The sequence below is a fragment of the Aspergillus pseudoviridinutans genome, assembly GCF_018340605.1.
Source record: "Aspergillus pseudoviridinutans IFM 55266 DNA, scaffold_1, whole genome shotgun sequence".
In the NCBI taxonomy this organism is placed as follows: domain Eukaryota; kingdom Fungi; phylum Ascomycota; class Eurotiomycetes; order Eurotiales; family Aspergillaceae; genus Aspergillus; species Aspergillus pseudoviridinutans.
In genome coordinates this window covers 5041515-5067846 of record NW_025091281.1, presented here as the reverse complement: position 1 = coordinate 5067846, position 26332 = coordinate 5041515, and the positions used below count along the sequence as shown (strand labels likewise).

General features: G+C 45.8%; 7 protein-coding genes across 7 annotated transcripts; 1 reads left to right on the top strand and 6 right to left on the bottom strand.

Moving 5' to 3' along the window:
* Positions 1 to 3446: 3446 nt before the first annotated feature.
* Positions 3447 to 5627, bottom strand: Asppvi_001746 (uncharacterized protein; the record flags this gene model as incomplete). Its single annotated transcript, XM_043298038.1, has 1 exon — positions 3447 to 5627. One exon carries the CDS (start codon positions 5625 to 5627, stop codon positions 3447 to 3449), a length of 2181 nt encoding a protein of 726 aa, XP_043153973.1.
* A 3043-nt stretch (positions 5628 to 8670) lies between these two features.
* Asppvi_001745 (uncharacterized protein) lies at positions 8671 to 9138 on the bottom strand (the record flags this gene model as incomplete). The annotated part of the gene is made up of 1 exon (XM_043298037.1): positions 8671 to 9138. The coding sequence occupies one exon, from the start codon at positions 9136 to 9138 to the stop codon at positions 8671 to 8673; it is 468 nt and encodes a 155-aa protein (XP_043153972.1).
* A 130-nt stretch (positions 9139 to 9268) lies between these two features.
* Positions 9269 to 10391, bottom strand: Asppvi_001744 (uncharacterized protein; the record flags this gene model as incomplete). The annotated part of the gene is made up of 3 exons (XM_043298036.1): positions 9269 to 9943; positions 10016 to 10047; positions 10100 to 10391. 3 exons carry the CDS (start codon positions 10389 to 10391, stop codon positions 9269 to 9271), a joined length of 999 nt encoding a protein of 332 aa, XP_043153971.1.
* A 1129-nt stretch (positions 10392 to 11520) lies between these two features.
* On the bottom strand, positions 11521 to 13291 carry Asppvi_001743 (putative MFS maltose transporter; the record flags this gene model as incomplete). The annotated part of the gene is made up of 4 exons (XM_043298035.1): positions 11521 to 12101; positions 12152 to 12489; positions 12545 to 13023; positions 13073 to 13291. The coding sequence occupies 4 exons, from the start codon at positions 13289 to 13291 to the stop codon at positions 11521 to 11523; spliced, it is 1617 nt and encodes a 538-aa protein (XP_043153970.1).
* Positions 13292 to 18063: 4772 nt separating this feature from the next.
* Asppvi_001742 (uncharacterized protein) lies at positions 18064 to 18540 on the top strand (the record flags this gene model as incomplete). The annotated part of the gene is made up of 1 exon (XM_043298034.1): positions 18064 to 18540. The coding sequence occupies one exon, from the start codon at positions 18064 to 18066 to the stop codon at positions 18538 to 18540; it is 477 nt and encodes a 158-aa protein (XP_043153969.1).
* A 1580-nt stretch (positions 18541 to 20120) lies between these two features.
* On the bottom strand, positions 20121 to 21544 carry Asppvi_001741 (uncharacterized protein; the record flags this gene model as incomplete). Its single annotated transcript, XM_043298033.1, has 2 exons — positions 20121 to 21075; positions 21132 to 21544. 2 exons carry the CDS (start codon positions 21542 to 21544, stop codon positions 20121 to 20123), a joined length of 1368 nt encoding a protein of 455 aa, XP_043153968.1.
* A 1237-nt stretch (positions 21545 to 22781) lies between these two features.
* Positions 22782 to 24531, bottom strand: Asppvi_001740 (uncharacterized protein; the record flags this gene model as incomplete). The annotated part of the gene is made up of 7 exons (XM_043298032.1): positions 22782 to 23349; positions 23413 to 23549; positions 23617 to 23679; positions 23737 to 23813; positions 23884 to 23939; positions 24005 to 24130; positions 24182 to 24531. 7 exons carry the CDS (start codon positions 24529 to 24531, stop codon positions 22782 to 22784), a joined length of 1377 nt encoding a protein of 458 aa, XP_043153967.1.
* Positions 24532 to 26332: the final 1801 nt, after the last annotated feature.

Here is a 26332-nt window from a genome sequence, read left to right as displayed (position 1 = left end):
TAGAATAATATTATTCTTAGTGCAGATTTAATTAAACTAAGGAGTTAGATAGCTCCCATGGCCATCAAGAATCAATAGTTAATATCTACCAGTTATCTGACTAGTAGTAGCAGGAATAAAGACTTTTTGAAGCCATCATAATCTAATCTGATTAGTTATCTATCTATTCTTACTGACCTCAATCCGCCAGTCTGCTGGTAAGGCTGGATCTTGATACCAGCCCTTAATATAGACCTTTCCCTTAAAGATAATACATAGTGGAAGCACCCAGCCAGTAGAGTTAATATACTCTATAGATGTAACCCATTTGTAGTTCCCTAGCTAGATAAGAAAGGGCTAACCAAGCATCTCAGCTCTTATAACTACCTTAGTAGTAGCTACTAAGCCTATTACAAAGCTAGTCTTATTAAAGTTATAGATATCTTTATATGCAATCCCATGCTGCATTATAGTAATCTAGATATGATTAAACTACTCTTGGATAATCTTTGGATCTTTATATTTAGTATACTAGTAATTATAGTGCCTAGAGTACCAAGTTTTGATCTCTTCATGCTGATTAATAAAGTTATATACCCAGTTCTTACCTACAGTCTAGGAAACAGGTAATCCACACCTTAAGAGGAGGATATTAGCCATTTCTTAAACATGAGATGGCTGAGGAGCTGCTCCATATTAATCTATAGATAAGATCTACCTAATAAGTGATTCTTCTTCATTCTGAGTTATTTTATGCCCATTTGCGCGTGCCTTAGGTTAAAAGATATAGCCATCTAGGCGTTATTAAAGAGTTGTACAGGGGATATTATAAATATATACAGCTTTAGAAATATTATAAATTTGATTATTCTTAAGAGCAGATATTGCAAGTAGAATCCTTCCCTCCTACTTAGCTAATTCCCTTAATTTTTTATACAAGTTTGGAGGCATGGTGACGTGCTAATTAATTCAAAATAATAAGATATGGTTAAATCTGAAGAGGGTGGCCGCTCAATTGGAATGGCCGCTCGCTTGTGGATTAAGTTAATATAACTGGTAAGCAAGTGGTGTGTGTAAGTGAGCAGCACACCACCAAAATATCTATATAGTTCACTATATCAAACTAATTCAAACTATTACCTTACTATAATGAAAATATATACTATGTTAAAAAATTCTACAGAATAAAAGGGGAGGATTCTCCTTATTATTTCTACTTTAAAGAAGAAAGAGATCTTATCTATATAAGAAGCAGTATATATTTACTATATACCTAAGACTACTCTTTAAAGAAGACTTAAAGGTGCTACTTAATACTTATTGCCTTAAGAAGTATATAAATAGCTATAAAATAACTTAGAATAAAGAGGAATTACTTATTAAATAGATTCTATTTATAGATTAATATAGAGTAGCTCCCTAACCCTCCTATATATAAGAAATAGTAAATATCCTACTTATATAGTGTGGTTTAACTCCTACCTAGACTATTAGAGAGAAATAGGTATATAACTTTATTAACTAGTATAATAAGATTAAAACCTAATTCTCTAGGTACTATAATCACCAGCATGCTAAATATAAAGACCTAAAGATTATCCTAGAATAGTTTAATTATATCTAGATTATAATAATATAGTATAGAAATATATCTAAAGATATCTATAACTTTAATAAAACTAGCTTTATAATAGGCTTAGTAGCTACTACTAAGGTAGTTATAAGAGCTAAGATGCTTAGTTAACTGTTCCTTATCTAGCTAGGGAACTAAAAATAGGTTATATTTATAGAGTGTATTAACTCTACTAGATGGGTGCTTCTACTATATATTATCTTTAAAGAAAAGGTCTATATTAAGGGCTGGTATTAAGATCTAGCCTTACCAGCAGACTGGCAGATTAAGGTTAGTAAGAATAGATAGATAACTAATTAGATTAGATTATAGTAGCTTTAAAAAGTCTTTATTCTTACTACTAGTTAGATGACTAGTAGATATTAACTCTTAATTCTTAATAGCTATAGAAGCTATTTAACACCTTAATTTAATTAGATCTGTAGTAAGAATAATATTATTCTACTCTATATATCTATATATTTATCCTATCTTCTTTAGCCTCTAGATATTAGCTATTTCTCTTCTCTAAAGTATGTGTATAGTTGCTTAATTAAGGAGAAGATATAATCTAATTTTAACTATATTAATAAGCTTAACTTCCTTAAGGCCTATCCACAGGCCTGTATAGTAATCTTTTTATTAGATAATATTAAAAGTGGCTTCTTAGTAACTGGATTTATATTAACTACTAAATCTAGATTAAGTACTTAGTCAGCTTAATATCTAGCTTAAAACCCCTATACCACCAGACAGCTGATTAATAGATTCTATCCTAAAAACACCTTATAATCTCAAGCAGTTAAAGAAGTAGGAAAGTATACTTAAGAAGCTACTTAGGGAGTATATATATAGCCCTCCTACCCCTACTAAGGCTGCACTAGATCAGCTTATTAAGGAGTATGAGATAGTAATGAATAATGCTATCTTCCTTGCAAAGGAAAATTATGATCTATATACTGCACATGAGAAGCAGGTGTAAAATTAGAAGTGATCTAGGTGGCAGATAGAAGCTGCAGAGGGATTCTCTATCCAGGAAGGCTAGGAGTTTATTTAACAGAGGAATCAGGCTGCTGAAGCTATCCTAACTATCCCTACAGACCAGGCAGTAGATACTGAATAATGCCCTCAATGGGCACCCCCACGCTGCAGTGACTGTCATATTATAGGTTATAAGTGATTGCAATGTCCTAATTGCAACAGGAATTAGTTTAGTAATAATATTTGATTTTAGAAGTTGAAAATAGCCTTCAATTTCGGCCAGGGCCAAATATTTTATGGAGGGGTGTGCTGCTCGCTTACACGCGCCGCTTGCTTACTGGTTACGTTATATATTTAAGAGTAGATATTAATCTACTATACATTAGGAGTGCAGAACCTAAGAAGAGCATCCTTATTAAATATGTATTTACCTAAGTGATGCAGGTTGCAGTGGGTTAGGGATCAGTAGCTATCCATGGTATTGAAGCAGGCCTCCTAGTTAGAGTCTGGTTGCTGTACCTCACTGCTGTTAGTAATAGTCTACTAGAGTTTATAATTCTTAATCCACTATTTAATGTCTTCCAGTGTTACATTGTGGAGATCTTGAGTGGTGGCGGTAGATGATGAGGAACTTGTGAGCGGCGTCAGTCCGTGCAGGCAAATTCTTTGGCGTCTGTTCCGGGAGGATGAAGAGTATGTGACAGCAAATGAGTGCACCATACATGATTTGTCTTTTTGTTTTTTGTTTTGTCGTCCTTGCCACATAATTTTATTTATGGACTGAAATCCACCTTAATACATACACTTGAGTTTGGTGTGATAGCACTGGTTGCGTAGCTTGTCTTCTTGCCTTTGAAACAGATGTAAATATATTTTAGGCTGGTCCATCTTCAATGACAAAGGTATGTTCAACCATTATCTCAGGATATCCAGTTGTCTTTTGCCCATTAGACTTCGCCTGCATATCTTCCGTGTGTGGAGGTCCCGCCGAAGGTCTCTTAACTACATTCCATACCGGCTCCCAAAATGTGTATAAAGGAAGAATAAGCGTTAGGCAAAAAAGGACGGCGGGGACGCCAAGTGAATGTTCCACGGAAGCAATCTTCTCTACTCCATACTGAACAGCAGGAAAGATAGCGCCACCGACCATGGATGAGATTTGGAAGGCAGAGCTTAACTGGATGCGGTGGCCCTGACCGCGCAGCGCCGTGACGAAAATGGTCGGGAAAATTGCGGACTGAAAGAAGTAGTTAAGGAAAACTAGTCCTAGAACTGACTTCTTGTTGAGAAAAGTGGAAAGAAGGCAAGTAACAGATGCACCGACTGTCGTAACACAGAGAAGCTGTTCCGGCCTAACAGGTGTGATTAAGAAGATCACCCCTGCGAGCACACGGCCTAGGACAACCAGGCCATCGAGTGCTGCGAGAAGTAAAAACGCTTGATCGCTGCTAGCATGCTCTAGCCAATGGATCAGCACAGGATATGTAACTGGAGAGACGGTCTCCTGTGCTCCCAAAGAAACACACTGGGAAATGGCTGCAACAACCATAACAGAAGTAGTGACGGATATGGACAGGCCCGAGCGCCGTTGCCTAGGAAGAGGCTCCATTGGACCCCAGGACTTGTCGAGCTCATCCATGGTGACCTCGGGTAGCGGATAATAGTAAAAAAGGCAGGCCAGAGCGATGGAGAAGATTGATATGGCTAGGTATGTCCACTGTGCGTCAACTAGGTTACTGATGCTTGTTTGCTGGAAGAGAGCAAGATTTGCAAGTAACAGAGCTGCCACGCTGCCAACACCCCTGACCGCCTGTGCAAGATTCACACGTCCTTCTGCACGCTGAGGTGGTCCACAGAGAGCTATGAACGGATTCGCCGAAACCTCTAGAGTGGCTAGTCCCAGCGCAGCAATATAATTGGAGATGACAAACCCAGCGAACGAGCCCAATATGGCGGACGGCCAAAACACCAAAGAGCCGACAGCGAATATGCATAAACCCGTGATGATTGTGATTTTGAACCCAAACCTTGTCAGGACAGAATACGAGAAGGCGGGAGGGGCGGTAAAGTAAGCCGCAAAATAGACGCAATGAATTGCAACTGTTTGGCCTTTCGTGATATTAACAAGGGCCTGGAATTTTGTATTTAGAGCGCCAAGCAGTCCGTAAGCGAAGCCCCAGAGGAAAAATAGGACGGTAACTATCAGTAGCGGTGAGAGCGATTCACGATCGGTTAAGTCAACCAAGGATTTTTGATGTCGAGTAGGACCAATACGCGGCGTTGGCACTTGTTCTGAAATTCGACTGCGGACTCGAACTTCGGTTGTGGGCAAATAGAAGCCTTGTGCTGGCTGAGAAGCCGGGGGTTTCATGAGCTGTAGCTCGATATTATGCTCCTCTCCTTGATATATGGATGAGTTTTGGGACGTGAGTGGTTGCAAGGAATTCGAAAGATGTCGTGAGGCAGGATTTAACCGCTGCGCCTTTGGATTACTTTCGCTGTATGCCATATGACCACCAGACGGCATCTTTCCTGCTGCCCTGGAGCCCGGGGAGCCCGCAGAACCGAAGAGTTTAGGAGTGAGACGAACAAATAGCGGTTTAAGGACGGGGATACAGGCGCAAATGATTCCAACATTCACCTCAACGCTTGACCACATGAATGTGAACGCTGTGTACCAAAATATATTCGTTTGAGCAGAAGACTGCTCGCTGTTTTTCAAAGTCTCGAGGCGGGCGGTCGAGCTTTCCTGCAAATAAGCAATCCGCACCACATCAACAACAGTCACAAACCCGCCCAAAGCAAAAGTCGCTACCAGGATGATCTTCTGTTTGGACGGAAGAACAAGGCCAGTTAAAAGTGGCATAGGTAGGATTAAAATTACCAAATCCGTCAGAATATTCACAGGAGCCCCAACCAAGTATAGTGTGACGATATCAATGCACTTCTCACTGCCCGAAACCAAATCGAAGGATTTGGTTATTGGTCGGCACCGGAAAATGGACAGAAGAGTGAATATGAGGCCACACAGGTTAACAATCACCAAGCAGGCCATTGTTGCAGTGCGGAAGAAGGCCAAAGTCCGAGATAGGCGTCGGTAAAGCATAAGAATAGAGGTTTTAGTTGCCATGAGGGCAGGGTTCTAGATTCAGAAAACTCGTTAGATCACTGACATAGGACCTTCTTTCACACCGGGTCGACCGACATAGAGCACAGTGAAGACATATGTCCATTGCAGAAGCCGATACTGCCAGTCGCCGGGAATGTCGCTATCATGCCTCCCCAGGCCATTAGTCGTCCCAAGGATGACAGAAGCCGAAAGACCGACGGCGATAAGCTGTGTCGAACAATTAGTCGCACGCCCTTTTCCGATCGCAAAAAAGGGACAGGGATCCGCTTACCCAGCCCAGAAGCAAGCAGTAATCTTCGCTACTAAGGTGTCGCACAATAAGACCACGAGAAATAAACCGCAAAAGTACAACCACAGTAGACAAAGTGATCACGACTGCAGTTACCACTCGGACGAGTGGTCCACGGTCCGGCATGTCAGCACTCATTTTTCACTCATCCTTCATTCAATAGCGAGGTTGCAAGGTTATGCAGTGTGAGCATTCCTGACACCAAGAGGATAACAAGATGTACTCTAAATACATCCCCTAGGTTAGTGTCGCAAAGGCCTAGCCGTTTCAGACCTCTAGAAATTGTACTACTCTGTTCAGATATCCACTTATAATTCCCATTTTCACATAAAGGATTATTACTGATGAAGGGAAGGTTTGAAACAGTGGTAATTTATGTCACTTGGACGAGAACCACAATCATGGTGAGGCCCCAAACAAATCACTGCTCCAAAGAGGGCTGGCAGACTCACGTTTAGGCCAGGATTTAGCGTAAACTCAGATCCGAGACAGCGCCGAGCTAGGGTGACGTCGGTCGCTTTAACCTGCTTTCCTCAAGCCATTAAGGAAATCGCCTGTATATCAAACTTTCGCGCCATAAATCACATCTCTGGCTACGATCGAGCGAGGCTTTGATGAGCGTGGGCCCACTTTAAGGGGGCTACTCAAGAATTCACAAGCAGATGTAATAAGACTGAGAGAAGACGGGACAAGGTTAGATTTCGTGGGGTGGCCTACGCAGTCTTTAGTAAATATCAGGCCAGGCGTCCAATCTAGTGGACAAGCGTGCTGATCTTACAAAAAGGCAAACGTGAACGGCTTAGCGCAAAACTTTAGCAACTACACATCCAATCTCGTGGACAGGCTTTGCGCCTCGGAAAGAGACCAGATACAGCTTTTCTGCTGATAAGCATATTAATTTGTAGATTTTTAACCGTTAGAGCCTTCCCAGCATTATACCAGGCCAACAAGCTATTTACAATAAGCTTGAGGAGGAAGAGAGAATCTGTGCCGTCCGGGGAAACAGATGGGAACCTTTCTAGCAAAGGTGGTGTCCAGACGGACGATGTTTTCTGCTGAATCCAAGGGACAATCTATCAAGGCGCCCGCTCTGGATCTAACCGATCCCTAGAAATTGGTTAAATAAAGTATCTTTTCTCATACTCCTTTGCAAATTGTCTCTCTTCTGCCGCATCTTCTTTGACCTTCCTAGTCGCAATTAATCTATTCGCATCGCGTGTGGTTAATATACCAGTATGGCTAAGCCCTTTGACCTGCTGCTATGTCTTAGATCACTGTATCAGTTCGTGTGCAGTCCTAAATCTTGTGTCTGTATCAATGCCCATTGAAAGGTGTCACGCGCCGTATAAGTATGGTGGAGATACGCTCGATGTTTTGCTGAAGCTTTGGTGTAAGATGTTCTGCGTGCTTTACTAGCTTTGCCTGGTTATTTTGAAGCACTGTGGTTGATTTCGGAGGTGTATTTTTAAGGCTAAATGATGAGAAATTAGCCGGTGGCAGTGATGGTGTACAGGAGCTGTAGGAGCGAAGGTCAGGCACGATTAGATTAGGTATCTTATCCCACCCATTAGATAGCTGCTTAGTACCTTGCTGCTACTGACTGGCTAGGTACTGCGACCTTAAAAAGATTCATGAATGATTTAGTACTTCAAGGCCTTTGATTGTACAGGACTGATCACCTGTAGGAATTTAGCCTCCCCATCGGCTCACCCGCCTAATAAGAAATCTTGTTATTCAGGCTTTGGAAATGCCCTTTGTAGCTCACAAATAGCTTGCTGTCAAGTGGCTAGTAAAAATAGGTTGAATGAGATATAAGGCTGAAGGGTAAGATATTGTGATCCTCGCATTTCTGCAAGAATTCGAGGGTGAGGTGGGCGCTGTGGCCATTGGAGATAAGGATATCCTTCTCGCCGCGCTTCGCGCCACTGTCATGTTTTGTTGTCTCATCATTCTATAATCTAGCTATTGGTTGACTAGTTGGTTGGCTAATTGATCAATTTAGCCATTTAGTGAGGTTCCAACTATTGTAACTGGTGGTAAATCTTTGCTGCCGTCGAACCATGCTTCCGTAAAGACGCCGCTGCTTGTGAATATAAATAGCGGATCCATCAATAGCCATCAATAGCAATACATTCAAGCGCAGTAATATTTTCGCCTTGCTTAGTCTCAGCATGACGGACCAGATATCTTAGTGCCAATTCCTACCAACTACATGCTGGTTTTCGCCGTCGCCTGGTCGGAAGCCACACTCGAAGTTATACACTAGCTTGGTTTGGGTTTGGGGGAACACCTTTAAGTAGGGCTAAGCAGATCGTATCAGCAGGCTAGCAGGCCTGTATCTTCTGTTAGATCTGCCTAGATTCTTTTGTACGCCGCTTCACTGGGCCTAGCTGTATGTCGGGTGGGAGACGCTCAATAAGGTGATACATCTACATATTGCTAACCTTCTGTTCAGGCTTACCACCGCTTGCAAGGAAAGCCATGGTGGACTGATATTCATACACCGCGACCTCCTTCAGTGACAAAGATGTAGATTGCTCATAGATAGCTCAGATAATCATATTCCATGCTGATTACAGGCGCTTAGTTTTAGATGAGGTGAGCGGTATTTGCGGCAGAAAAAGGATGCTAATCACGACTAGCGCTGCCAGGCAATGGGATACAAGGAAGAATTCAGGACTACACGAAGACATGGTCCTGGAGGTACGAGATCGCCTCCTTTCTGTACTTGTCCTTCGCAATGTAGCCAAGATACTCGTAATCAGTATCGAATACAAGGGTATTGTGGAGTCCAGGCTTATATTTCGGCCACGCGATAGTAGCAGTTTCCAAGTTGGGGCTGGTGTAGTGTATGAAGTGAACCCACATCTTCCTCATCAGGTCCGCCAACTCTAGGTGTGACTGAGGCTCGTTCGCAAACGGGTTGGCAGCATATCCAATGCCTTCAATGTTATCGAAAACGAATGCAACATCCTGGAAATGGGTGGCTCCGTAAATGGGTGCAGGAAGTCCGTTGACGATCACGTTCCATAGGTAAGAGTACACTGGCAGTCCAACACCGGGCATAGGACTCGACGAGAAGTCTTCAGCCAGCATGTCGTTGATAGTCTCCAGCAAAAGCCGCCGCTCGCTTGAACTGAAGGCCATACGGCACTACAGGAGGCATGCCAACGTAAGAGGCGGGAGTGTTCAGGACAGGATCATTGGGGTACAGTACCGATATGGACTTGACCTGGTCACTGTTAAGGCCCTGGCTGGCGAGCCACGCGTCGAACTCTCAGTCGGTGCTGATGCCCTGCTTCGCGTATGCGGTGCCCTCATCAAAGTTGTTGCCAGTCAAGAGCGCGACCTTGGCAAAATTGCCTTGCTTCAGCAGAACAGACGCTTGGGCGGTCATGAAGTCGCCATCGATGACAGCGCTGAGCGTGGGCGCTGTGACGTTCAAAGGGTTCGTGCCGTTAAAGATGGCACTGAGAGTCTTCCAGGGAAGGTGCTTGAGACAGTCCAATCGATCAATAGCATTAGCGCATCCCGTCTTCTCAACGAGAGCGTCAAAGTATGGTTGCCAACCGTCAGCATTTGTGAACTTGGCGAGAGGGCTGCGACTCCCGAGGATAGCACTGCGGAACAGACCGTCGTGCATTCCATCGTATGCAATGAGCTGCATTCCTAAGGATCGAGCACCGGCGGACTCCCCCCAGATTGTGAGCTTGTCTGGGCTGCCACTGAACCCAGTGATGTTGTTGTGAAGCCATTGTAGCGCCATACGCTGATCTCTGAAGGCAATGTTACCGGCACCGACCGCTTCCATTTCCTTGCTGAACAGGAAGCCCCAGAACGAGAGACGGTAGTTGATCGACACTGCGACGATCGGCTTCTTCTCTTCCACTGACTGCTGGACGATATAACTCAGGTTATACCGCGGGTCGCGTGAGCCTCCATTAAGGTGGCTCTGTTACATCAGAGAGCACCGGCAGAGAATCCACTTGTCAGGAGCTCAGAACCTACTCCACCATGCACAGACGCCAACTGGGAGATCATCTCCTAGTTTCAGTCCTGCTGGACGGATGATGTTAAGAGTCAAGCAGTCCTCATCAACCGAGGTTACCCAGGTTCGCAGTATCCGAGCCGTATCCGATACACATCCAGCCATACTCGGTAGCGTTTCGAGGCTCGTCGAATGACTCCCTCAGCGGCTGAGGTGCCGCGAAGCGCAAGGAACCAACCGGAGGCTGCGCATAAGGAACACCGAGGAAGAAGTCTTGGGCATACTCCTGGTTATACAACCCTAGGTAGGTTCCATAGTCAGGGTCGACGGACGGAGGGGCACAATCTGAGGACTGCACCAGCGTCAAGTCTGACAGGACGGCCAGGACGAGGTTTCGTGTGAATGGATGCATCTCGAGTGTGTCGTGCGCAGGGTCGTAGCTTTGAGAGACAGTCTGAAAAAAGGGATGAGCAGGTTGCTCACCTCAGTAGCAGTGTGTCTTATCTTGGTAGGTCAAAGTCTATGGCATGTCCCATAATACTGGGCCCAACGAAATCTTTAATTTGAGGAATGCCCTCGTATCCATGTCTAGGCGAAGGATGAGGCACGAATCCTACAGTTCAGTAGAGTTCACGCCAGAGATAACCAAGCTGCGCTAAGCCTATTTGAAATCTAAGCTGACAAGAAGCGGGCTAGTGTTAAAGTTAAGCAAATTATTGTATGTGACTATTTCAGGTGGAATTTTTAATTCACTAGCGCAACCGCCACCATGTCCTGCCATTGGCTTCTATTTCCTCCAATTTTCGGGGCCGCCGGGAAGCTGGGGAAAAAGGTGGGGGAGGGCGGCTCGCTCAGGACAGAGCAAAGACCTTGAAGCAGATACAGCTCGATCCGGTGATGAGACAACCTTGAAATTTACACGGCTTTCTGACCAATAATGATTTTGAATCCCGATCATGTGGCACTGCTCGATCAGGTAGTGGCAACACCTGTCAGAAACAATACTTCATTAGTTGTCAATGCTGAAGTTCACCGAAAGGACGAATAAACCATCCAGGGGGGGGTCAATGAAAGCCGGGGATGTGTCCTTGCTAGACTCTACACCTACTAATTGCAGGATCATTGCTCGCCTGACCTCACTGCAACTTGGTGTTTGCAAGGAGTCCGCAATGACTAACAACCGAGGCTAGAGCTGCATAACTGAGCCACAAAAACCGAACCCAAACCTCACCGAACTCGCAGCGGTAGAGAAGAAAGCGAATATTATTGCGTTGTTAATACCCCTAGCATGTGATTTGCTGCCTACGTACACGCCCTACAAATCGTGCAACACCTCTTAAATCAGATATACTAAAAACAAGCCTGGTACTGTTGCAGCCATTACCGATGAGGGTAGAGGATGCAGTACATTCCGACGTGATTCTCACCCTTCAACTCATCTTGAAAATAATCATCTGTAAGTATCTGGTAAGAAACTCGTCCCTACCACCCATTCCTGCACAAGCAGTGCCACCCAGGCTTCTCCGAACAACAATTTCCATCTACTCATCGTCGTCGATATCGACGACCGTCTGCTTCCATTTGCGAGCCGGAACACGTCGCCGGAACAAAATGTCGATCTCACGGAAGGACCTGTTCTTCATCTCTGGAATCCAGATCCAAGCCATCAAGGTGCAGATAAAGGCGGTGCCAGCCCAGACATAGCCGCTCTTGCCGCCCAGGTTCCACTTATCAGTGTTGAGCATGTAGCTGGAAAGGAAGATGCAAGGAATATTGACCAAGTAGTAGGCACCTCGTCCAATACCGGTTGTCAGTGGCCTGAGACGAACGGAAGATGTCTCGCCGATGATGACCCATGAGGCAGGGGCGGGTCCCAAGCAGAACAGGACGGAGACGATCAAGCCAAGTGATGCTTGCGCATTGCTAGCCGCAATACCACCGCCAACTGAAGCCGCAATACCGAGCGCGACCAAGAATGCACAGTTGATGAATTGACCATAGACATAGATGGTGCGTCGGCCGAGGTATGTGGTGAGGATCCAAGAGAGCATGACAAAGATCATCTGGAGGGCAGAAGTGATGAGACCAAGTGCAAATGCGGTGTTGTCTGCCATGCCGGCCTCTGAGCTGGTGTTAGTCTGCTATGAGGTTGCAGAAAATGGTTGGACTCACGTTTGAAAAAGTAAACCGCTTGGTTAGCAATCAGATTGCCCGTCAGATTCTGAGATGCATACACACCGCACACAATCAATGTGCGGTAGCGATCGGTACCTTTCCACAGTTCAACAAGACTGGGCTTCTTCTCGGTCTTCTCAAGCTCGATCGTGCGACGCATCATTGCGACGGCGTCAGCGGGATTATCATTTGCACTCGCGCGTCCAAGGCGTTTGACAGCCTTTTCTGCCTCAGCCAGACGGCCCTTTCGTACGAGCCACCAGGGAGATTCAGGCGCAATGAAGAGTAGGATAGCGAGAGGAGTAGGAAACATCCACTGGAGTGCAATGGGAATTCTGGTATGACTGTTAGTACAGTGCTCCTCGATGGCATCTATGGGAGCGGACGAACCTGTATGCTGTGGAGTCATTCTTGGATTGGTAGTGGTAAGTGATACCGCCAACAATGATCGACCCAATAGCCCAGAACATCTGCAACATCTGCGTCGCTGGAGCTCTCAATCTCATTGGCACAATTTCGGCACAATAGGCGGGTGCATTGGCGATAAAAATGCCCCACGGGATGCCTTCCAGGATCTGGGCCGCGAAAAACATCCCCTGGCTGTTGCCGAAATAGAAGATGAAGATGAAGCCGTTCAGGAACATGAGACCGCCAATGGTTGCCCATCGATATCCAATCCAACTGGTAATGGGACCTGCGATGAATACACCGATGAAGGCACCGAGTGGTCCGCTACACTGGAATGCTGACTGCCATGAAGCTTCGATAATATATTCCCCTGTTACGTCGCTCCGTACACCAAAATCCTCGGCGAATCTCTTTGTGGCTATGAACTGTCCCATCAAGAAAACGCAGTATGACTCCATGATCTATCGCAGCGTTAGAGAAATGATCTGCCATTCATGGGCAAGAGCTTACAATGGTGCATGACATGACGAATGCCCACCAACTGGCAGCGGGATAGGCCTTGACAGCCTCGAGCACAGTCATCTTATGTTCGATATCCTCAGCATTGATGGCGCCCGCTCTGTCGAAGTTGACCTTCTCGCCGACATCGTAGACAGGTCCGCCCTTGGAGGTGGGCTGCTCCTCGAGCTCCAACGCTGAGGTCGGCTTCTCTGTGACGACGTTATTCATGTTGACGATTTGGGAGAAATGTGAGAATGAAAAGAGGCGGGCAGCACGACTGGGGTTTTAGCTCTTTATTTCTGCGACAACACGCTCGTGATGGTAATCCTGACCTTAGCTCAATTGAGTAAGGCTCGCTCCGGACCTCCACATCCCAACATCTCCGCTAATTAGGACCATTTTTCCGGGGGCCAAGGTAGCAAAGTCCCATTTGTCTCGCCATCGCTTGGATTAACCTTTCTTATTAGCCGAAGCGGACGTCGGTGGAACTTCTCCCGAGTTGCTCTAGGGCCTGCGTGTAAGGGTGTAGTTTTAATTATGGTGGGCGGCTCTTTTGTCGAGCGGAGTAATCTGGTACTAGTAGGGAGTACTCCGTAGATGCACCAGCCCCACACGCCATGTTTCCCCCGCAGTGTCATTTGCGGGGCGTTTTCCTCACTCAGTTAGTTCCCCAGTGTACAGGAATCCGACCTCCTTGGGCGACCTCCTATTAGCCGAAGATGGTGGTGCACAGTCCTGCCTTCGAACGGCGCGGCTACACTGTAATATGCCGGGATAAGGGGGTTAAAGGACACCCGCACCGCCTTGCCCCTTCTCCGCTTCCTCTTCATCTGGGGCCCTAACCTCGCTCGTATCCTATCCTATTGTATCCGCCTCTCAGGTCTAAGCCGCTATAGGTATCCCTTGTATAGCCTGATGGCATCGCCAGCAGCGCTGCCTCTTGCCCCTGATTCTAACCTTGGCCATAGTCCTGCCTTCCTACCTGACGTTGCAGGGGGACCTAAGGATACGTAGCCACATTGCTGGAGCAAGGAAGTGCTAGTAGTCGCCACCAAGCGCTACGGTCAGCCTTCGGTTAATTAAGTTGAGGGTTCGGTTAATTGAGACTATAGATGCACTAAATGTGACGGTTGAGAGCTTACTAGCTAGGCTCAGCGCTGCTCAGTGCAGAATTCAGCAAGGAACACGCCTTGTAAAGCTAGAATGGGGTTAAGATTGCAAGATCATAGAATCATGGGTAAACAGTAGATCCTGTGAAGGTGCTCATTCCTATCTAAGGATACGTAATCGACGGAAAACTAAGCATGGAGAGAAGAAGGAAAGGAATTATATTATATAGCTTGCTGCAACGCTTCTTATACGCGTCTAGTCACCTGGGCAGTTCCATATTAGAAAGTTATAAAATAAAAGAGGATATCTCTATCAATATAGTTTCTAGTCCAGGAGCAGACTCGAATGATTCGAMGGACTGTTGACGCGCCGAGGACGGAGAAACCAGAGATAGCAAATAGAAAGATGCGACGACTTGGTCGGTGATTGGACCATCGGCAGGAGGCTAAGAAGGAAATAAATTGTTTTAAGGATCTCGCTGAATGGCAAATGGTGGGGGAATCAGCTTTTGATTGGGGGCTCGGAATAATTCACAAATATGGCCTAGCGCCTTTTGGCTAAAGGGGTCGAGAAACAATTGAAAGCGTGCGCTGGTTTCGCAACCACGTGTACCATTTTGCGCGAGCAGGCAGGCCAATGCCATAGGTACCTAGAGGACAAACGTGTAATGCAGTCAGAAACATTACCGTATCAATGTCATCATGTTCTTCCTTAGAAACAGGCGGGAACTCCAACTCGGGGGACTTTTTCTTTTCTGCAATTAGAGTTGCATACCCGAACCGCTAAAATCGAATCCAACCCTCACTCACAGCGGTGAGGGTTGGCTCCTAGCCTAGGGAATCGCACCAGTTTTGGTTTCCCTAGGGTGGGACCGATTCGAGTTCGGTTAAAACCATCAGTTACAGTTTTTAAGGATTTATCAGATCAGGTTTACCAAACCTCACCATTTTGCTTAGTAATCACTAGTTTCTAGGATTTCTCTAGAAATGTTAATATCACTAGATAGCCTACTATCTAGTCTATCTAAATATGAAATGTCAATTCAAAATATCTAGTGGTTAGTGAGATTTAAGGGAATAATTATTTCTGTCATGGGTTGGTATGGAAGCGGTGTTGGTTTATATATATATATGTATTAACCTTCGACAATTACTATAGTCTAAGAAGGATTTTTAATCACCATTCATTCAACCCTACAGGTATTGAATTGAAATTTTAGATATAGATTAATATGATGATAATTACCATATATTTCATATAAAAATATTAATTTCTATAAGATATTTAATGGGCCCTAGGCCTAGGCCTAAGATATGAGAAATTGAGTTCTGAAAACCATTGAAATTTAGACCTGAAACCAACCAAAATCGAAACCAAACTGAACCGAATCTAACCAGGGCTGGTTAGTGACTGCCTATCTGGGCCTAGGGGTGGATTTTGCGGTTAAACTCTCACTGAATCAGAATGGACACAGGTTTGATTCCAATTTCTAAAATTTAGACTTGAAATTGCAGTGGTTCAGTTCCAACTGGGGTTGGACTCACCCAAACTCAGACCAAATGCAACTCTATCTGCAATAGTCTTCGTTTCCATTGGAGGATCCACAGCAACCATACCAGCACTTTGAGTGCTATTGCCTGGATGGGCAGTGCCTTTTCCGTAAATTCGAGTCCATAGGTGACTATTGGTAAGCCACGAGGAGGGGAGTTAACGAACAATATAGCCACGTAGAAACAATTACCTTCAACACAATGGATCACAGACACTTAGAGAAGTATGTTGACAGCACTTTAGATGGCTCAAGCTCGAAGTTTGTTACCAAGAACCTCTGACTCTGAATATACATTTACGTTCAACAGAAAGCACAGTACTCCGTACTCTGGGAGGCACCGACATGAAACACTGTTGACTAAAGACTAGGCTGTTAACGTAATTCCCAACCAAGTCGGACACCCTAGCGAGCCGGACACATCTGTATTCCATATAGAATAGCACTCTTCGAGGCTATGATATCTCAACATGTCCACATATGCGATAATGTAAGCAAAATATTTAGACTCTGTATATATTAAAGTATATAAATACTTTTTTGCAAGGCCCTAAAATACCATTCCTCTCACTTAATGTCTAAAAAGGTAATATCACCAAAAATACAGATGTAATTTATATTACCTGAGTATTTATATGTACTAAGAGGCTGTAGCTCATGTATAACTCTGTATGGCTATACTAATACCTCCTACCTAAACTTAGACCCTGTAGATGCTTGGCTGTTAAGATGGCAAAGGCTTGATGTGTGCCATTTTATATGGAATACGGATGTGTCCGGCTCGCTAGGGTGTCCGACTTACTTGGGAATTACGTTAACTAATGAGGGCTTGGTGCCGTACTCCAGGTTCCTGCCCCCGCATCTCAGTATGAAGGAGCTAGTTAGGTAATACTATCATTCAAAAATCTACAAGGACACTTTCCTTTCCTCCTCCAGTCATTGCCGCTTTAAAAGGGTAACCTGGGTGCGTCAGGTGATTTACTCACGCCTTCAAGGTGATTCCTTCACCCAGCTGTGGTGATTCACTCACCTCTTCAACACCAACATGTGATCACCTTGACCTCTTATCCTCCACGCCAGTTTTCTAGCTGCTTCACTTGGCATTAACAATATATTAACTAGGATACGGGGCCCCCGACAAAAGGCGTGAAGAAGTCCTGCCTACCCTCCTTGACCTCTCTTATACTCTTTTATCCTGATATCTCGCACTGTTTTGAAATCTGCTGCCTATTTCTTCTCTTAGTCCTGCTGTGAATACTATTTCCCCCCCCCTTGTATTACACTGTATCTCTGTGCTGCAGAAATGCCTAAAGGAAGATAAAAGGTTGTTAGACTGGCCGTTGTCCAAGCTAATAGCTATATTTGAGGAGTGAATTCAGAAAAAGACCACTAACATTATTGTGAGATTTTCTATTCAGATAAATCCGAGGTTCTCCAGGAATAAGTTCTATTAGTATATATTATATTAGTGCCATCTATACTTCTTTAATATAAACTTATTCATCTTACTGAATCTTTATCTCTTAAACACATAGGTAGGTGTCACAAGAGGATGAAAATCTCTGAGAAGAGGGCCTTTGTAAAGGACAGTGTATACCAGACCTGGCTATAGTCAAGGATTTTTTATGATTTTATATCTTCTCTTTGCATGGAATGATCTCTCTGTGCCCTACAAAGTTGTCTATACTGAATTTCACAGAGTGGTTCTTTGCAGGATTTACCCATCTTACTAAGTCTACTTTTAATAAGAAGGATAGAATGTTTATAGGGTTAGTGGATTTGCCACCAAAGGACTTTCTGCGGATACTAACTGTAAAAAGTGGATTCAAAATTGCTTATTAAAGAAGACATTAACAAGGATAGGAGAAGGGGCGAAACATATATTCACACACTGTGATCTCACGAACATCCTTGTCTCTCTGTGGACCGACAACGATCCTGTTTTCATCCATCCGAGATACAGGGTTCAGTTCCCTTCTTTCGTTTGGCGGGCTTGGAGGGAGTATTTCTATCTCAAAGGAAAGTCCCTCTACCCTCGGGTCGGCTTCAAAAGGAAAACGGATAGTATATTCGACATCCACGGGAATCTCATGGCAGCAGGGTGCTCGACGAGACTCGCAACACTCAGGTGAAGGACCCCGATAAATGTATTGGCTTCGATCACCGAGTATTAAGCGCCCTGATTACTCGTTGTTCGCAAAGTGTCGTATCCCGTGTTATGTGTTCTATGGCAGAGTGGCAGTAGACAGCGACGTTATGTGCACTCCACCACACTGCAATAGCGGCTTCTGTTGTTGCCTTTCGTGCTTCGAGCTGTCCTGGGCTTTGCTTTATTACAGTCATGCGGCCCCCCACTTCCCAATGGTCCGGCCCAGTTCCTCAATATAACCATCAGGACCAACCAACAGATCATGGACACCCTGGAGATCATTCTGCAATGCGCCTGTTCCCAGGACAGCTACCTCCTGGCAACGGGTCCTTAGTAATATTCAAGGCTTTTGATCGGTACGCAGAAGCCGCCTCGGTCAATGAGCGATCAGCTCAGTCCCAGCAGCCAACAATTCCGGCGATTTGGGTAGATAGCGATTTAATCGGAGATGACGAATTAGATTCTCGCATGCCAGCCAGCCAACGCGTTCTGGGGGAGCTGCACCGCGTGCAGCGATGTATGGCCAGGCTTTCGCTCAAGCTACGGGCGTGCAGGAGCAGCGCATCCACGCTGTCTGATGTTGTCATGGGCCAGTTGGAGCCAGAGTTACCGGGGCGACTGGAGGCGTTATCTGCTGTTTTAATTCAGACTTTGCGAGTGGAACAATAGCTAGATAATGTGTGTTGATGCTACATGTGGAACAATTGGAACACAAGGCCATGCTTTGAGCAGAAGGTGCCAAAGCACGAGCCTGCACTAATGGCCTTTGTTCAAAAAATCTACAACCAGGGCGAGAACAACCATTCTAGCCTGGATCGAGAAGGGAGCAGATGGCTCATGCACGCGCCCGGTGTTTCGATATCAACAAGGCCTTTTTGACGAGAGGAGAGATGTCTCAAGACAATCCCGGCTTCAAGGCCAATGATGCCTGCTGATCTTGAGTATTCTCGATGGCGATGGGACCCAGGGTGCATTGACCACCAGCTCACGCTGTTGTACGCAGCGTGCGTCACACCCAATCTATTACCCCATGTTCTTCTCACTACTCCCCATCACTCCCCTTCTCTCCTCATTACCCCCCGTCTCCGCCTGACTTCTCAGGTAGGGGCGACCTTGAATAAGGAAAACGGGAAGGACTGGAACACCCTGCGTGTCTATGTGGTCTCCATCAGCATCGAACTGGGGAGAACTCGATGCGAGGCCTCATCCCAAGCTTGGGCATTCCAGCTTCTTAGATCTTTTGCGGGCTCTCTCGAAAAAAGCTGGAATGCTTCCACAGGGGCAAGGCCGGATAGGATGTTGCCGAGGAGGTTGACGCATAGGTCACCTGCAACTCAGCAAATGGTAAATTATGGGTGATGTGTCCCGCAGACGTACCTTTGGATATCTACTCAGCAAACGCGAATAAAGGAGATCGTCCAGTTGATCATCATAGGCCTCATTCCATTATGAGTATATCTATCACAAGTTGAATGCTTTAACTTACCAGGATTTCAATATTCAAAGTGACCATATCTATTCATCAGTTGTAAATGGCCCATGATATACCGAGAAGTGTCGAAGGAAAAAGATCATATATTGTGAGCACCTACTTATTGTCTAGTCACCTGAGAACTGCCTCACTGTATCAATGATTGCCAGAGATCCAGCCAGAGACTGCAGCCAGTGAAGACCAGATGTAGGAAATTAATTACAGTATACTAGATTTGGGCCGCGCATATATTTCGCATTCTGGGGCATCTAGGCAATGGGCTTCTTTAATGAAATATCAAGAGCTGACAAGGTAAAGTAACCTTGGGAGGATAGAACTCCCGCCGATAATACCTATATCTACATGGAAGCTCTTCATGGTGTAGGTTATAAAGAACGCGCCAGCCACTTTCATGTCTGTACTTGCTGCTCCGTCACATAGATCAATACTGGAGGCTGTAATTTACCAGCCAGAGCTTTGAGGTTAGACGGATCTCGGCTTTATGAAGCTAGCGGCATTAATAAAAGAAAGGGTCTGTGATCCTGGTAAAATACTAGAAATATACCACAGCATTGATCAGCATAGGACTACCTCACTTTGTACAAATGTAACAAGACCAAATATCTCAGAGCAGCGAGTGATCGGATGCAAACATGATTCTTGGCGCTTGTATGATTCCTCGGGCAATTGGCAGAGCGTATTGGATTCACCCTGCCGGTGATATCCTATACGGCGCAGCGCCCAATACTCCATTTGGCAACGTCGGAGCCGAGGTTGCTCACCAGCTGGGAGGTATCCAATACTTTCGCCAATGCGTCTCAGTATCAGCGTCCTTGAACTTCTCAATCCCCCCCCCAACTCCATCCTCATCCACATCCCAATCTCCCTGTTCTACCCTTTCCGCCCAGCTCTGCAGCACCTTCCAGAGCTGCACGGCGCGAAGATCCGTGAAACCTGTAAACCCAGACTGATAAAGCCCAAAGGACTGATTGGTAGGTATGGGTTGCTCGCTCTCAGGATTGATGCCCATCTGCTCGCCGTCTGATTTGCGGGCCCACCCGTGCGCCCCAAGTCCGTACGGGAGCACGAGGACACAGCCGTCACCGAAAGCTGTGTTGGTTCTAGGCACGACCTGACTGAGGTAGAGCCCCGCGGGGACTGTGGAACTTTCATTCAGCGGTGTCCATGAAGGGTATTGGCCGCCCAGCCCATCGATATGGAATATGCGGAGGGGCATGCCTTCCGGCTCAGACTGTGAGGACTGGTAGGGCTGCTGGTCGGGCTTGCTTGGGAGATAAATACCCGGGGCGATGTACTTGATGGGAATTGACCATGCCGCAATTCTAGTTAAGAATTGATACGCAAAGCTGGAGGTAGGTAGGAACTCCTGAGCCAAGAGATCACACCACTGAAGCGTTTTTCCTCCTTTCGGAGGCTTCTGCACCGGTAGTCGGGTCTCAATCGCATCGAGAAGTCGCCTCATGGAGATGACGGATTTTTCCAGATCAGTGTCAGAAAATGCGCGGATCCTCCACGGGGGGAATGACTCTAGAATTTCGCATTCCTCACTTCCTTGGCCGTCAAGTGCTGTAAATATCTTTCCTTGATCAATCATTTCGAGATATGCATCGAGAATAACCTCGAGGGGTTTCCATCCCCAACCTCGTTCGCACATCGCCGTTACATCTGCGAGATCGCCCACAAATGCAGCTGTTGACGTCGCTTGGTCAAATCTCCAGAAGTATGAGCAGAATGCAAGTGTATATATTTGTACGTATGGATAACTCACAAGATGCCTTGCTGATCCCCTGCTTTATACGCGGTAGCGTAGTAAAGGAACACAAAGCGCTCATTATCTAGGTATGCTCCCCGCTCTGACACTGATAGAAGACCTTCACTGTTCACCAAACCTACCACAAAGTAGAAGAAAGAATAATCGGGATTTTCTTCATATGGTAAGAAGCGTGCTTGCTTGAGGAAGGCTACCAAGGACGGCGATAGCCGGTTTAGAGTGTCCTGGGGAGGTGCATTGTAATCCCACCATGTCTGGGAAGGGAGTTCATCAGCTCGTCTGCCACTGCCCACCCATCCTCTATACAGTATTTCATTGTGTAGAGCCGAACATCGTTCATGGTCCATGCCGTCCAGGTTGCGAACTGGATTCGCTGCAGAGATCCGGTGGCTGGGTTTTGTCTGGAACATGAAGAGGGATGTAATATCTGATCGAGAGTCCTTCTAGAATATTGGGTATAGCATTAGTTTGTCTCTCATGTAAGCCACGGCTGGAGGTCTCGCGCGCTGAATTGAACGATGATAGGTGATGTGACAGTTGACGAATCAGCCATCCACTGGCGTTGTTGGGAGAACTCCGGGCTTGCAGCTCGGCGCGTGTTGGAAAATAGTCGGCGTGGTCCGGCAGAAAGAAGGTCAGTGTGTCTCAAACCATGAATTAATTTCAAGGAGTACGGCACCCACCACCCTAAATTTTCTCTCCGACCGCGAACACTAACTACTAAATGCTTACTATAGTAGAGTAAATTATAAATATATGCATACTTGTTTAACCTTACATACCTATATTCTCCTCCTTTTTCTTACACTCTGCATATGCATAATATTAAAATAACTGAAATCTATTGATATTATATATATAATAAGCATAAATTTATAGATAATAAGGGGTGAACAGGGTATGTATATAATTTAATTTAATGCTATTTAAAATCAAACCTTTCATAGTTAGTATTCACGGTCAGAGAGGAAATTAGGGTGGTGGTGATAATAGTACAGAGGTAATCTATGATAGAATATGACCAACACACGCTGGACCTTAGCATGTGTCGAAGACTCGAAGTTGAGTTAGGTTTCCCTGAACCATGCTGAGCTATTTCCGACACACGCTGAGCTGTGTCCCTGAGGACTCCAATTTTGAAAGCGCCTCAACTGTCCGACCAGGGCACAGGTACCTAACCGACACTAAGCCGCGCTGTAGTAGGCATCATTTACGACGTTTAATTCTTTTTACAGTCCAGAAAAAGCTAATATTTCTCCTGTTTAATTTCCAACCACCTTCAGACCAAATTACCTTAGTCTTCCTCGCTAAGTATTCCACAAATGGTCAATGATTCTATCAACAGCCCGATCTGCCTCGTCACAGACTTGAGCAGCCCTGCTCCATTTTGAATAGCCGTACTATTGTTTTTGAAACCTGGAAGTCCACTACTAGATTGATTCGACGGCTCATTAGTTGGTAAAACCATTGTTAGACTGGGATCCAATCAACGTCCCCTTTATACTGACACAATACAAGTAAGGTCGAAGTTACAATTCGGCCCCACAAGTTTCTCTACCACAACGCGTCTCATTCACATAGGTGGTGAGATAGATTAACCTTTCCTCCCTTCTTAAGTTTCCCATTATAGTACTACATAAACAAGGTCTAAGGTCCATAGGACCAGAGACATTGCAAATACTCTGCCTCCTGTTGTATAGTGTTCAGGATGACCATCAGCCTGCGTAGTTCGGACACAAGGTCAAGATGTGCAAGCACCGGAATAGCATTTTCCTTGACCACAATACTCTTCGGTGCTCCCACAGTACCCCGAGGTAGAGCAACAATTTCCAAATTGCGTCCCAGTGCACGTCTTGTTGCCAGCGAAACTCGGTCCACACTCACCGTTGATGCTGGGTCCACCGTTATTATCCTCACAACTTCCCGAGTAACACTTCCCAGGCCCACAGAAGTCCGATCCTTTCCCACAGTATCCATATATAGAACAACACCTGGAATGTCTGTTATCATCTGGCATGAAGAAGGACGGAGCCTGAAAAATGCGCTGAGTACATACGGGCCAAAGCTTGGGTTGGTGCACGTTAAATAGCCCCAGTCAGGACCACAGGTGCCGTTTGTCGTCGCGCCGGTGTTGAGCTCACAAGCACCAGACGCACAGTTGCCTGCGCCACAGTAATCACCGGTACTACCGCAGTAGCCACTTGTTGAGCAGCACCTATAGATCGCCGGTCAAACCGTGGGCCTAGATACATGACTCGACAAACGGGGGTTGACCTACTTTCCAAATTGAGAGCCTTCGCATACTCCATATCCATTGGCGGCTCCACAAGTACCATCTTTTGAAATCGGGGCTTCAGAAACGGGCGCAACGCAAACGTCGTAATTGAGCCAGAGGTTAGTGCAATTGTTCCACAGCTATGTACGTCATACGAAATGCAATTAGTAAGAACTGTGATAGGAGGAAGCATGAAATGGAACTCACATAGGCATTTAGAGACTGCAGGTCTGCAAAAGTAATTCCGAAGCGCAGAGCTACCGAGTTACACTGAGACAACGTGTCAGCTTTGATTGATGAAGCGAGATGCTACTGGGTTTCAATTACCGTGTCCCCCGAGACGACTTTATAGTATCGACCACAATTTGCAGTGGTTCCTGTTTGTGTAGGTTCTGATGCTACAGCTGCATGTGTTTGTTAGTTGCGCTGGACTATAAGAATTTAAAGGCGTGCAACCTGTTGTATAGTAAGAACCTGCCGTCGTAGGGGCTGATATCACCCCAGAGGGCTTGAAGCGGCCCCCGGGGGGCCTTTTAATGGAGTCAACGAATTAGTGCGTATTTCTGGGAGGAATGCTGCAGCGCATGCCACCTACCCTTTACAAATTCTTTGTACATGGTTCAAATGTCCACAGGAGCCAAGAATGGCCGGGTTCCATGTAAGGAACTGTGTCAGCGTCACTGGAGACCCCTCCGTGGAGTATTGAGCGGCCAACTCTTCGCTGTTACGACATCAGTACAGAACGGAAAAGCTCCTTCAAAGCGAAATGTACCAAGAAGGATTGCCTATTACGATGTCTATCTCGCAAGGAGGCGGAAGACAGATGGGAGTGTCAAACTGGCAGAAGTCATCCTGGGTAGCGCGAATAGCGGCCCCAGTGCTGACATTATATGCATCCGACAATCCTAAGCAAGTAACAGCGTCTTCAGGCTCAATTAATTGTCCCAGACATGATGTCGCAGTCGCTGGAATGGTTGTGCTGGTGGTGCTGAACTGTGATTGGGTCACAGTGCTGGGGCTGACCTTGAGAGTTGATGTGTACGTAGAAACAGGCAGGGTGACCGAGCAATTTCTTTGCATCGACTCATACTGTGCGAGAAGATAGTCAGTATGCTCACTCATTGCAAGCATTGATGATTGCAATCTCTGTCTCCACATCTTGATGAAGCACTCGCTGCAGAGCTAAAAAGAAAAACAAATATGAATCAGTCTAGTGTTCCAGTAGAAAGGGTCTTTAACGGTTACCAGAGCCTGGTCATAGAGCCGAGTTACGTCCATCATCTCCGGTGTAATTTGTGCTGTTGAGAAATTCGGATCATGGCACTCTGGTGGATTGTCGGCTGGATCTTCGTTATAACATGCATCAGGGGACCACCTAGCATTACACTCAATATCATTCATGACCAATAATGGCTAAGTCTCACCGAATATAATCACTTCCCTGCCATTTCTGTGACTGGAGAAAGCACCAGTTGGATGCGCTGTAGACCCAGAACAGCCATTGGTGAGCCGCTTGCTATCGCTGTATGCTCGCCTGAAGTAAACTCACCTATCCTGCAGACAAACTAACCCATAGCCTTCTAGCCACAAGGTTGGTATCGCTTTTGCCAGCATGAAGATATCCGTGGAGAAGACAGTCTCTCCTTGACAGTTTTGTTCCACAACTGCAAGCCAGGACGAAAGCGAGTTTGCACATTCCTCTGTACATAGAGTCGTAACGTTCTGCTCAGACCAGTCTTGTTCAACAATTAGTGGTGGTTCTCTTCATGGAGTAACAGTATTTACTCACAATAATTATCCGGACCCGATGCTGCTTGGGTAGCGATTGATTTATCGCACCAAATCGTACTGTTTCTAAAATGTCCATACGTAAGCTTGTCCATAAGTTTACTCGGCTTGTAGTGTAAATGGTCGTCTTCTTACAAAGCCGCAAGGCATTGGTCTGAGAGATCATAACCTTGTTGCACGTGATTTTTCTCCAGCCCTGCGTAGATATTGAACGCTCCATTTGCATGACCGAAAATCAAAGTCCAAAGACCGAGCAGAGCGGTCAGCCTTGAGGCACCCTTGCCAAACTTGATATGGGCCATATTTTGGGGTGAGCAACTTGCGCTGTGGGAGAACACTCCTGGATATAAGAAACCAGTCGTACGGGAGATTTTCAGTAACTACCTTCGAGTCCCGACACTTGGTCATAATATTATGGTGTCAAGGGCGCTCCTAGGAGTCTTGAGAGCCCACCTGAATGCCAACTCTAAATGTCTCACCGTGTCTACCGACCACCAAGCCTGGTGTGGGACCACGAAACACAACTCCTCGCCTAATTGGAGTGCTTGTAATATATTCTTTAACTAATAATGGTATGGATAGTTATGCTGAAATCTAGATCTCTTCACAGGGAGGCCTCAAGATTACTTTGCCACTTGGGAAAAGAATCTTTTAGTACTAGCTAGTGGGTACTACAAACTGAAGCAGGTACATAGACCGTATTAGGGCTAGCGTGAAGGTGCCACTATTTAAACTTCGTGCTGAGAATCTCACCATGAGATTCTAAGGGGTCCATAAGATTCATAAGCTCAACTGCTCAGTTCAGTGGACTATGACATTCGATATCCACCTAATACGGGTTCAATCTTGGCAAGAAGTCTGAGTCTCGTCTACCCTCCTTTACTACGAAGAGATTGTCTATCTCTACTGACTACGGCGTACCCCCAAGGCGATAAATTGGCCCTGAATGTAGTATCTTTTCGGAGCGACGTCTTCCAGCGGCTGCTGGATTTGGCGATTCAGTCCGGTAGATGATATGGCACAGAAGGCAGAGCTAGATGATGATATCTACTTTGCAGTTACTCTCACGCCCATGATGATTTTACTCAAAACGGCAAGTATCTGCGCCCATACGTAGCTCAGTCCTCGGAATAGA